The sequence below is a fragment of the Populus euphratica genome, unplaced genomic scaffold, assembly GCF_000495115.2.
Source record: "Populus euphratica unplaced genomic scaffold, PopEup_1.0 scaffold5.1, whole genome shotgun sequence".
Lineage (NCBI taxonomy): Eukaryota > Viridiplantae > Streptophyta > Magnoliopsida > Malpighiales > Salicaceae > Populus > Populus euphratica.
The window spans coordinates 4,760,227-4,773,170 of NW_011499848.1; the positions used below are offsets into that span (position 1 = coordinate 4,760,227).

Sequence of the window (12,944 nt, forward strand, 5' to 3'; positions counted from 1 at the left end):
TTCTAGCCACCAGGCTATGCGGTTCGAGCAACAATTCCCATCCTAACTTACCAAGAAGAGCCAGGTTGAAGCAGTGTAGATTTCGAAACCCAAATCTTCCTTTCTTCTACATAGTCCATCCCAACTCGGCCAAATTATTCCTCGCCCATCTCTTTGGTCACTGCCCAACCAATATCTTCATCATCCTCTGAAAATCAGCACATATAGATGTCGGCAACAAAAATACACTCACATTATAAGTCGCCAAAGCTTGAGCCACCGAATTGATCATCACTGCTTTGCCTGCTTTTGACAACAAACGCCCTCTCCATCCATGAATGTTCTTCCACAAACGATCCCTCAAATTAATTGGCAAACACCGAATGTTTATTACGTCCAATTAATTAGTGATGGTAACCCCAAGTACTTTCCATGGTTCAGAGGTGAAAAGACCCGAAGAATACCTTAGATATGCTGCTGGCACTCCACTTTGACTCGTTACATTACAAGCATTATAAAAAAAAAAATGTTGTACAATAAACCATTATATGATGAAGCGTCGTCTCATGGACACTTGATTGTGAAACGTTTTTCATCATAAGGATTGAGTTATAAGTTTTATAAAGTATAAGCACCAAAAGAACTTTCAAACAAGGACCACTGTAAGTAGAAATAAAAAATATATATTTTTAATTACAAGGACTAAAATAAAGTTCTATGAATTTCTTCATTACATTACTAAAAATTTGCAGCCAAATAAAAGAATGTAATGAATAATTCCATCTCATTATATTTTGAATTACATTACATTTAACCATACATTCCGATATCAAAAACGAATACTTTCAATAAATGCACTTGGGATGAAGAATTCCTCTCATCACTTGAAATTAAGACCCGAAAAGAGAATTCCTGCGAGGCGATAACAAAAACGGCCCTTCTTTTTTTTTTTAAAATCCCCTTCATCAGCGACGTTTAAGCAGCTTAACAAGGCCAAGAAAATTATATATACAAAACATGAAACTGAGTACTTAACTAAGTAATTAGTTGTCTAACAAATAGGCGGCGAGATGGCTGCTGCGTCCACGAAAAGCCCGGCCGGGAAGGGGGCACCGAACAAAATGTTAAAAAAAGTGGCATAACTTACTAAGAAAAAGAAACGACATGATATCGACATATATGAGGTAGAATGTTAAAGTATGTTCCACCGTTTCGATCCTAGCAAAGTTTTCTTGATTTAGGTGAATGCATGACAACATTTTGTCCGCACCTGGCTCTTTTGCTGGCTATTTCTTATACAGACTAAAATAATAGATTGATTACATATCAAATATGAAATATTATATCGTTACTACCCGCATACATGTTCGAAGGGATTCTACTGTATCTAAAAGCTTGGAATCCTTCCTATAAATCATAAATGTGAAATTCTTTCTTGGATGCATTGTTAACGACGGGAATTTGCCGTTCAAAGTAGAATGGAAAGGTGTTGAAGAGTTGTATATATTTTTTTTAGAAAGGTGTTGAAGAGTTGTATATATTTTAAAAAAAAAAATGAAAGATAATTTTTCATGTGGATGAGCTTCTCTTCTCTTTTATTAGTATGTATTTCAACGATTGGTAGGGTTGCAGCAGATAGGTGCAGCCACAACAAACGTAAACACGACACCTATGACAATTACTGAATGTAATTAATAATCATAAACTGCTAAATTTACTTTTGGTGCCCAGTTTATGAACCACTAAATCATGAGCGAGCAACCCATATATCTATGTGAAAGCAGATCACATGCAGACTACATATATATATACTAATGGAGTTTCAGGTTGGGCCAGTGGTTCGGTTTCCCTTTTCCTGCAAATTCTTATTTTTGTGTGATCATGTTGACTGTATAAAATATTCTGTTGTTATTAGCCATCCAGTGTTTCGAACAGTCGGCATATTACACATCCCTTCCCCTTCTTTCCTTTCCGCGTATATAAGACCAGACTCACTGATCATTTCTCTAAATTAAACCCGCAAACCTGAAAGCTGTCAATTCTCTCCCAATCCCTCCTCTCTGAGACGCCATGACTGATCTTCAAGCTTGCTCCTTAAACGTCCGTAAGATCATATCATCTGTCTTGTTTCTTCTTTTTTACCCTACTATAGTCTCTTGTGAGTGTACATGCGAGGTTGAAGATTTAAAGCATGATAAAGGTGAAGCTCTAAAGTATAAGCTAGGTTCAATACTCTCAATTCTTGTTGCTGGTGCTATTGGTGTTGGCCTCCCTCTGTTAGGCAAGAAAATAAAAGCCTTGAGCCCTGAAAATGATATTTTCTTCATGATCAAGGCATTTGCAGCTGGTGTTATCCTGGCAACCGGATTCATTCACATACTACCGGACGCGTTTGATAGCCTAACCTCACCATGCCTTGCCCAGAATCCATGGGGGGACTTTCCATTCACAGGTTTTGTTGCCATGATGACTGCAATAGGGACACTAATGGTGGATACATATGCAACGGGATTTTACAAGAGGATGCATTTTAACAAGAGCAAACCGGTAAATACTACAGATGAAGAGACAGCTGGAGCGCATGAAGGTCATGTACATGTTCATACTCATGCTACACATGGTCATGCCCATGGTTCTGCCTCCCCAGAGGAAGATTTGGCCCTGTCCGAATTGATTCGTAGGAGAATTATATCCCAAGTAAGATTAATTTCATGATCTAATCTGTTTGCAATCTCTTGAGACTGGTTTTTAATGATGAACTAACATAACCTATGTTTTGTGCTTGGATGAATGTTGTTCCAGGTATTGGAGCTAGGGATTGTAGTTCATTCAATAATTATTGGAATATCTCTGGGTGCTTCTGAGAGTCCAAAAACAATAAAGCCTCTCATGGTAGCCTTGTCTTTCCACCAGTTTTTTGAGGGCATGGGACTTGGTGGCTGCATCACACTGGTAAAAAATTTATGCCACGTCGAATAACTATAAGAGTATAGAATACTGAAAGATTAAACATCTTTTCCAATGAAAAACTTTATTTGCAATCAGTGCTTTCTTCCAACCAGTAGAATTGTACGCAGTGGTCTTAAAGGCCTTTTTATAGTCTGCTAGACTGGGTTGGAGATGTCGACAGTATGGCAACATCTTTCTTTCTAATTTCACTTTTCATCAAACTTTGTGCTATATTAATCCCAAATGGTCAATTCCTTGCGTAACAAAGTTGATTTAAGTAGTTATCTACGTTCCTAAATACTGTTCATCATGCATACAGGTGGGCCATACACGCACAAAATTGCCTCACATGTGAATGATTATGGGAAACCTGCAGTTTTACTAGTTAATTTTATCATTGACCTGAGTTTTTTTCTGCACTCTGATGGGTTTTTGTTGGTATTTACAGGCACAGTTCAAATCTACATCTATGGCAATAATGGCAACATTTTTCTCCCTGACAACCCCAGTGGGGATTGCCGTCGGTATTGGAATCTCTAGCATTTACAATGAGAACAGCCCAACTGCTCAAGTAATTGAGGGCATTTTAAACGCAGCTTCAGCAGGGATTTTAATATACATGGCACTTGTTGACCTGTTAGCAGCAGACTTCATGAGTCCAAGGATGCAAAGCAATCTCCGGATTCAACTGGGAGCAAACGTTTCGCTTCTTCTAGGGGCTGGTTGTATGTCTTTCCTGGCCAAATGGGCTTGAAATTTTCAGATCTACATGAGCACAAGCCTTTGTTTTTTCCCCAACTCCTCTTTCCTTTGTTTTTTATGGTGTATATTTTTTCTTAATTTGGAAGCAGCAAAAAACAACGACCTACCATTTCATATTCGGAGGCATTGTTTTTTTTAATTAGCTGAGTACACTGGCAAAGATACCCAGCAAAATGACGACATGCGTAGGTCTACATATGTTAGAATTTCCATTTCAGTGAAAGCAATTCATAAACAACAAGACCGCATCTCAATTCTCCACCCTCAACGCCAGAAGTGGAGTGTCGAATCAAGCTTTCGAGGTTAAAAAATCTTCAGAGCCCTGCATGACAGCATTTTGTTTCCCCTCTATATATAGTATTTAAAGAAGATGAAGAGAACCTTTCTTTAAAGGCATTTTATTTTAGCTGCAGCTGAAAGGCCAAAAATACTGCAGCACGGTGGCTGGTGCTGTGCTCTAGGGCCTAGGCTTGTAGCCACTCAAAAAGAGTGGTTGTGTTTCAAAACCCATTCGTAACTATTCCCCGCGGAGTTACAAAGGTCAATCATAAGAGAATATTCAACCCTTTTAGGGGATGTGGATTGGCAGTGTTAATTCGACGCCACCGAGAGTAAAGAATAAGAAGTTTGCTGTAATTCATCCCTTATGTTTCAGTCTTTTCGAGTCGGAAAAAACTCGTCGATTTCAGTTTTCAATTATAAATTATCGTTCGTAAAAATAAAATAATTTTATATGCGGACCATTCTATTACTTCTTTATTATTTGTACGGACTTATTTGTTAAAAATTTCTAACGCAACTTTGCATGGACTGTTTTATCACGAGTTTCACCACAAAATTTTAAATGATAACAATTGATACAGATAAAAATAATATATTACTTATTAAATGTTTTTTATTCAAAAATAAATATTTTCATCTTCTCCATTCAAGCACCTCATATTCTGTATTTTTTTTTTTATTATGGTTGTTGTATAACACACAACAAAATAAAATAATTATTAAAAATTTCTTTGAGCTATGGTTGTTTGCCACACACATTAAAGTAAAATAATCATTGAGTTCTAAAATCAATTAGCACAGAATAAACAAAAGATAATACATTTGTTACAAGTAAAAACCTTTAAAGGTTAAAAAACACTATAATAATAATTAGACAATGAAAAAATGAAATTTTAGGTCTTCTTTTTTTAAAAAAAAAATATTGCAAACTAAAAAGCCATTGTATTAAATAAAAAAATAAAAATTATCTATTTAAAAAAAGAACTCTTGGGTGATAAATTCTGGACCGCATTTTATGGCTGAAATAACATGTTGACTTGTCATGTTCTTAATCATCAAAGTTTTTTTTATATATAATTCTGTTCTTTTTAGTTAAGTTTTAAATGGGAAAATTCACAATTAGATCGATGTATTAATTCTTTCTTATAAGTTATTATTAGATTCAAATCGGAATGCGTTAACTCATTTACTATCTTCGTGAACACCTTCATCATAAAAAATAAAAATAGCGTAACTTGTACTTGTATTTTAAACTAAAATTCTAATATGTATATTTTATAGGTGTAGTTGTTTTTAAGTATATGGCTGAGAAACTCCAGTCACACCTGATTTGTTTAAAAGATAATAAATATGCAAAAAAAAAAAAACAAATTGAAAGTGATTGGACCTCAGAGACATTAAAGATTTAATCTAAAATGTAAAAATAAATCCAGCTAATCATCCCACTATTACCTCGACTTTTGATGGACGAGATTAAAGTTAATTAGTTAAGTCTTTGGTATCAGTTATTTTTTAAAATATATTTTTTTAAAATAATATTTTTATTTTAAAAAAATCATATTTTATATTAACAACTAAAAATAATTGAAATATAAAAACAAATAAACTCTAATAGAAAACAACTTAACCCATAAGCTTTCATTTTCTTGATTTTGATCCATCAAACTATCAAGCCGAAACAATTGATCACCTCAGTAAAAAATCAAATGGTTGCAATGACTGTTTTGGAACGCTGAAAACAAATATAATAAGGTTACAATGACTATATTTGTGATCAATTGCTTTGATTTGATAGTTCAAGTTATATGTAAAAAGAAAAAAACGAAAGATCATGAGTTAAGTTATCAAACCGTCTTGATTCCAAGAACACTTCGATGAAAACAGAAAACTGAGAGAACCTGATATGCCACTTAACTTCGACCCTAATTTCCAATTACATTTCTGCTGTTTGCTGTTTATTTGACAAACTGAACGTTCGTGGGTTTTCTTTTCGAATGCCGATTGTTGATGCAACTCCTGTTCATACAAAAGCTCTCTTGTATACACTGTCTAGGAAGACACCATTTTGCAAGAACTAATGAACTATAACTATTTCCTTGGTGGAATCGAACTTCCATCAAACCTTTTTTCTGGATCTGGGAAGTTGTCATGGTTGTGACAGGACTACAAAATCGACCCTGGCATATATTCTTTTCCATTATACAAGTTCTAATCATTTATTAACAAGAACTAATGCAATTTCTTGCTGTCCAACAAAGTAGGGAATCATGTTGAAGATTTTTTTTTTTTTTGTTAAATACTTGAATTATATGTATTGGCCCCAGAAGGATCGTGATTCATAATTTTAGGTCTTTGCCAGGAGTGTCCTGCTTATCCGATCATCTATTGGTGATAATAGCATTTGTCCAATAATAAGAGACAGCTCCATAAAGCAGCATTATACAACACAAAAAGGACTGTACAGCAAAATTCTCTATGTTTTATGCACTAGATAGAGTGCTAAGATAGATTTCCACCAATCAGAATAGCACAGTAACACGGAGATTTAATTTTTTTGGCTTAGAATAAGAATCCAAACTATCAGTTTGCAAAGTAACTCGACGGGACCTGGATGGAAAAAACGATGATCAGAGGCCGTATCTTGGTTTATAGTAACATGTGCTGGTACATAACCTGGAAATGATCTCAAATATCATAGATAATTACACAGCCTTTGCAGAAATTAGTGGTTTCGGAGGGGACAGTGATCTAATTTCAGGTGCAGAAGTAGGAAAAAGTATGTTTAGCCTGTGCATGAGTATGTCTGCCCTTGAGGGAATCTCGTTCAAAAGAAATTGCTGAACAATTGGTTTCTTGAACCACTCCATAACAGAGTCGCCAGGGGCCCTTAGAACCACCTTGCTAACTTCAAATGCGGATTCCACTGAGCTCAACATCTGCGCAACAACAATCCGTAGAGTTGGTCCTGTAACCAATTTTATCCGCCTTGGTATGACGCCATAGTACAGCATGCGCTTTCTGAACCTATGGAGAGTATGCACAACCGCTACAAGGGCAGCTCCCACAGACAGGTTCCTAACATCAAGGGACCAAGCGATATGCTGATCAAACACAATAGCTTTTGGAAAAAGCTTATTCTCATAAGCAACTTTCCAAACACATCGGGCTCGGTTTATCTGCCCCATGAGAACAAGGTAATTGAGCAGAACATTCACAGAATACTTCGCATCACCCTTCTCCAACTCATAATCCCTGAACTGAAAAAGCTCCCCCACAAAGGTAAAACTGGTTGTTTCCTCTTTTATGGGCCAGTGAAGAGCCCACACATTATGGCTGAAATAACATGTTGACTTGTCATGTTCTTAATCATCAAAGTTTTTTTTATATATAATTCTGTTCTTTTTAGTTAAGTTTTAAATGGGAAAATTCACAATTAGATCGATGTATTAATTCTTTCTTATAAGTTATTATTAGATTCAAATCGGAATGCGTTAACTCATTTACTATCTTCGTGAACACCTTCATCATAAAAAATAAAAATAGCGTAACTTGTACTTGTATTTTAAACTAAAATTCTAATATGTATATTTTATAGGTGTAGTTGTTTTTAAGTATATGGCTGAGAAACTCCAGTCACACCTGATTTGTTTAAAAGATAATAAATATGCAAAAAAAAAAAAACAAATTGAAAGTGATTGGACCTCAGAGACATTAAAGATTTAATCTAAAATGTAAAAATAAATCCAGCTAATCATCCCACTATTACCTCGACTTTTGATGGACGAGATTAAAGTTAATTAGTTAAGTCTTTGGTATCAGTTATTTTTTAAAATATATTTTTTTAAATAATATTTTTATTTTTAAAAAATCATATTTTATATTAACAACTAAAAATAATTGAAATATAAAAACAAATAAACTCTAATAGAAAACAACTTAACCCATAAGCTTTCATTTTCTTGATTTTGATCCATCAAACTATCAAGCCGAAACAATTGATCACCTCAGTAAAAAATCAAATGGTTGCAATGACTGTTTTGGAACGCTGAAAACAAATATAATAAGGTTACAATGACTATATTTGTGATCAATTGCTTTGATTTGATAGTTCAAGTTATATGTAAAAAGAAAAAAACGAAAGATCATGAGTTAAGTTATCAAACCGTCTTGATTCCAAGAACACTTCGATGAAAACAGAAAACTGAGAGAACCTGATATGCCACTTAACTTCGACCCTAATTTCCAATTACATTTCTGCTGTTTGCTGTTTATTTGACAAACTGAACGTTCGTGGGTTTTCTTTTCGAATGCCGATTGTTGATGCAACTCCTGTTCATACAAAAGCTCTCTTGTATACACTGTCTAGGAAGACACCATTTTGCAAGAACTAATGAACTATAACTATTTCCTTGGTGGAATCGAACTTCCATCAAACCTTTTTTCTGGATCTGGGAAGTTGTCATGGTTGTGACAGGACTACAAAATCGACCCTGGCATATATTCTTTTCCATTATACAAGTTCTAATCATTTATTAACAAGAACTAATGCAATTTCTTGCTGTCCAACAAAGTAGGGAATCATGTTGAAGATTTATTTTTTTTTTGTTAAATACTTGAATTATATGTATTGGCCCCAGAAGGATCGTGATTCATAATTTTAGGTCTTTGCCAGGAGTGTCCTGCTTATCCGATCATCTATTGGTGATAATAGCATTTGTCCAATAATAAGAGACAGCTCCATAAAGCAGCATTATACAACACAAAAAGGACTGTACAGCAAAATTCTCTATGTTTTATGCACTAGATAGAGTGCTAAGATAGATTTCCACCAATCAGAATAGCACAGTAACACGGAGATTTAATTTTTTTGGCTTAGAATAAGAATCCAAACTATCAGTTTGCAAAGTAACTCGACGGGACCTGGATGGAAAAAACGATGATCAGAGGCCGTATCTTGGTTTATAGTAACATGTGCTGGTACATAACCTGGAAATGATCTCAAATATCATAGATAATTACACAGCCTTTGCAGAAATTAGTGGTTTCGGAGGGGACAGTGATCTAATTTCAGGTGCAGAAGTAGGAAAAAGTATGTTTAGCCTGTGCATGAGTATGTCTGCCCTTGAGGGAATCTCGTTCAAAAGAAATTGCTGAACAATTGGTTTCTTGAACCACTCCATAACAGAGTCGCCAGGGGCCCTTAGAACCACCTTGCTAACTTCAAATGCGGATTCCACTGAGCTCAACATCTGCGCAACAACAATCCGTAGAGTTGGTCCTGTAACCAATTTTATCCGCCTTGGTATGACGCCATAGTACAGCATGCGCTTTCTGAACCTATGGAGAGTATGCACAACCGCTACAAGGGCAGCTCCCACAGACAGGTTCCTAACATCAAGGGACCAAGCGATATGCTGATCAAACACAATAGCTTTTGGAAAAAGCTTATTCTCATAAGCAACTTTCCAAACACATCGGGCTCGGTTTATCTGCCCCATGAGAACAAGGTAATTGAGCAGAACATTCACAAAATACTTTGCAGCTCCCTCTTCCAACTCATAATCAATGCCCTGAAAAAACTCCCTCACAAAGGATAAAACTGGTTGTTTCCTCTGTTCCGGTCCAGTGAAGAGCCCACACATAAAAGCATGCACCTTGTGTCTCGTAGCACCAAGGATTGCCATCAGATGCCTCTCGTTCTGCTCTTCTTGGCATCGAACAAGATAGGCAAGAATTGATGTGTAAAGTATGAGATCCACTTTTGCAGCAGAGTTCACATAAGTCTCTAGGAGAGGCTTGGCTGATTCATATAAACCATTCTTCATGCACGACTCAAATAACTGCCTGATTATAAAATTATTTGTTCTTATCCCTGATGAACTCATGAAACGCAGCCACCTTAAAGAAAGATCAACAGAACCATCCTTAATGTAAACCATTAAAACATCACTGGCACTCACATCAACAGAAAATCCCATAGCCTTCATCTCAAGTAAAATTTTGGCAGCTACATCTACAAGCTTCTTATGAGCCAAGAGAGTCAAAAGGGCTGTATATGTGCTCAAACCTGGCCTCAAACCTGCACTGGTCATTGAATTGTACAGCTTCATAGCAGCATCTACTTGTCCAGAAGCAGCATGCATTTCAAGAAGAGATGAGTAGGTGGATGGGGTGGGTAGAAATCCAGCCTTCTCCATATCTCGAAAGATGGACATTGCAATATCGAGCTTCCCTGACTTAGCATGTGATTCAATTATTAATGTATACAACCCAAAGTTGGGCCTAAAGCCAGCTATCTTCATCTCATCCCAAAGCCTGAGAGCAGCATCCAATTTCCCAGCCTTGGTGTACGACTCAATCAAGGAAACATACATGATAGCAGATGGCCTGAGCCCTAAACCTTGCATTTCCATGTAAACCTTCATTGATGTCTCCAACCTCCCTGCTTTCCCCATTGAGTCAACAAGCGAGGAAAAAATTCCAAGGCTTGGGCGAAAGTTCCTTTCTTTCATCTCTTGGAAAAGCTTAAAAGCAGCATCCAAACGACCTGATTTTGCCAAGCTTGGTATCATCAGCTCGTAAGTTGAGCCATCCAATGAACAATGGGCTGCTTCCATGGTCTCATATATCTCAAATGCCTTATATGGCAAGCCCTTATTCAAAAACAACTTCATGAGTATATTATACGTTTCTGTATCAATTTTACAGCCTGAATCCTGAACCTTCTTGAAACAAAAAAATGACACCTCCAACTTCTCTGCCTTAGCCAAATACTTGAGTACCCTGTTATAAGCACTAAATTGAGTTGCACTCTTGATTGAATCACAAACCATCTCATCAAACAAAGACTGAATCCCATCAAAATCTCTACTTTGATTCAGCCCATCAAACAACATCACATAACACTCATCATTTGGCACATACCAAGTTTGCCTCTTAGCCCATTTGAACAAACTCAACAACGCATCACTCTCATTAATAATCTTCAAAGCTTGAACTACATGAGTCATATTTGGCACGAACTGTAACTTGTCCAATTGGCTCTCCAATTCTGGCCCCCATTTCCACCTCTTAACAACCTCAACTATCTTCGCAACAGCAGAAGCATTCAAAATTGGCTTCTTTAGCCCACCAATCATAACATGGTCATCAACTCCCGGCTCAACTGACCTTATACCTTTACCACTATAAATAACACTCCCTGACTCGTCTAAATATTCTATATCTTCAGTCCATTCACCAGACCCAGCTTCACCATTCTTTCCAGCACAGTAATTTCTCACAAACCTATTGGCTTTAACATGACCTCCGTTACTAACCAAATTGGGGCTTTTTGATGGGGATACATTTGGGGAAATTGAATGGAGACCCATTAGAGCACTGAAAAAACCGAACTTATTCAAACTATTAATTGCTGCATTTGTGTATGGATTAGAGTTTTGGACATTGGGGGTTAGAATTGAAGACCTGGAGCTATGGTTTTTGGTGAGGGTATAAAGATTTCTAGGGTACAGTCTACTGCGATGAATATGAAACATTGAATTCAAAATGAAAAGTCAGGGCTTGGAAATTCTTACCTGATGGTTTTACACTCTCGTGGCTCTCTGTATATCCTCTTCAAAGCCCAAACTAAAACCCTCTGTTGTTGAGAAGAAGAAAGCTAAAACCCTATAGTGCTTCTCGAGTATTGATAGAGTTACCTGCGAGGCTGCGAAGGCATCACGACCAATTAGTTATTTGTTTTAGGTTTTCTGTGATTTTCTAAGACTATAAACAGATGGTTTTTCTTTTTGAAATTAAATAAATGGTTTGTTATTTTGCTTATAGACCTTTAAATAAAATAAAACACTAGAAGATATTCAAGCAGATCCAAGCTGGCAGATGATCAACACAACGATATTTATATTATGATTTTGACCGTTAATCGAAGAGTATCTGCCATTTTTTTAGAGAAATGATAACTAATAAGAAGAAAAATTCAAAAAATATTATAAGTCATTGAATCATGATTTTAATTGAATTATGGTTTTAATATGGGATCTAAAAATATATTTCTTTAATTTAATGGATTCTTGTGTATTTGAAAAAATTGTATTGTTTTTTCAATTATTATAAATTTTTTTAAAATAATATTTAAATATTGAGAGGTGTAATTTAATTGGTTAGATTTTAAATTTTTTAAAAAATTATTAATTTGAGTTTTATAAATCTTAAAGCTATTAAAATTTTTTATAATTATTAATTTTAAAATTTATAAAATTAAATGAGATATATATAAATTATTTGAATACATGTATTAATAAAAAAAATTATATAAATATGGTAGTTTATAAGTTGACTTATCAGTAATTACGTTTTCACATATTTGTTAATAATCATCACAGTATTACTGAATTGCTAAGAAATTCTTGAGTAATATATGATTGTTATTATTATAGTGTAATATTAGTTTGTATACACGCCATGGGAAATCAAAATTTCTTAAAACATAAAAAGAAAAAAAATCAAAGTTTCAAATAATTCTTTGCTTTATTATTAAACTTTTTTTTAGTATTTTTTAGTTTATTTTAGCAAATATAATATTTTTAATTAAAATTATTGTTTTTGTTAAAAAATTATTATTTTTATTAAAAAAATATTTCATGATTGTTAAGGTAAGTTAAAAAAAATATCAAAATAGTATTATTTTTATATTTTATGTGTGATTAAAAACTAAAAAAAATATTATAAATATGGTGAAATCATGTTTAAATTTTATTTTTAAAATTTAAGAATAAAAAATAATTTAAATCAATTTTTCATGAATAATTTATTATTAACATTATTATTTGTATATTAACTACATAATAACTAAAAATAAATTATAAAAATTAAACTAAAAATTTATAATAGTATTTAACAACAATTTCTAAACTGAAAAAGTAAGTGAAGGTGGTAAAAAAATATACATTTAGAATGACAAGAAAAACCAA

The 12,944-nt window shown here is 34.6% G+C and overlaps 2 protein-coding genes across 2 annotated transcripts; one reads left to right on the top strand and one right to left on the bottom strand.

The window, feature by feature from the left end:
• Positions 1-1,805: 1,805 nt before the first annotated feature.
• Positions 1,806-4,101, top strand: LOC105117981 (zinc transporter 1-like). Its single transcript, XM_011015816.1, has 3 exons — positions 1,806-2,676; positions 2,782-2,931; positions 3,377-4,101. The coding sequence occupies exons 1-3, from the start codon at positions 2,050-2,052 to the stop codon at positions 3,680-3,682; spliced, it is 1,083 nt and encodes a 360-aa protein (XP_011014118.1). The 5' UTR covers positions 1,806-2,049; the 3' UTR covers positions 3,683-4,101.
• A 4,641-nt stretch (positions 4,102-8,742) lies between these two features.
• EMB2217 (Pentatricopeptide repeat (PPR) superfamily protein) lies at positions 8,743-11,756 on the bottom strand. Its single transcript, XM_011015825.1, has one exon. The coding sequence runs from the start codon at positions 11,508-11,510 to the stop codon at positions 8,988-8,990; it is 2,523 nt and encodes an 840-aa protein (XP_011014127.1). The 5' UTR covers positions 11,511-11,756; the 3' UTR covers positions 8,743-8,987.
• Between the last annotated feature and the right edge of the window lie 1,188 nt (positions 11,757-12,944).

What these genes read in the sequence shown, in the direction of transcription:
- LOC105117981 (XM_011015816.1), top strand. Translation starts at nt 2,050, where the DNA reads ATGACTGATCTTCAAGCTTGCTCCTTAAACGTCCGTAAGATCATATCA. An exon ending in GTAGGAGAATTATATCCCAA is followed by an intron (nt 2,677 to 2,781) that starts GTAAGATTAATT and finishes ATGTTGTTCCAG; the next exon opens with GTATTGGAGCTAGGGATTGT. An exon ending in TTGGTGGCTGCATCACACTG is followed by an intron (nt 2,932 to 3,376) that starts GTAAAAAATTTA and finishes TGGTATTTACAG; the next exon opens with GCACAGTTCAAATCTACATC.
- EMB2217 (XM_011015825.1), bottom strand. Translation starts at nt 11,510, where the DNA reads ATGTTTCATATTCATCGCAGTAGACTGTACCCTAGAAATCTTTATACC.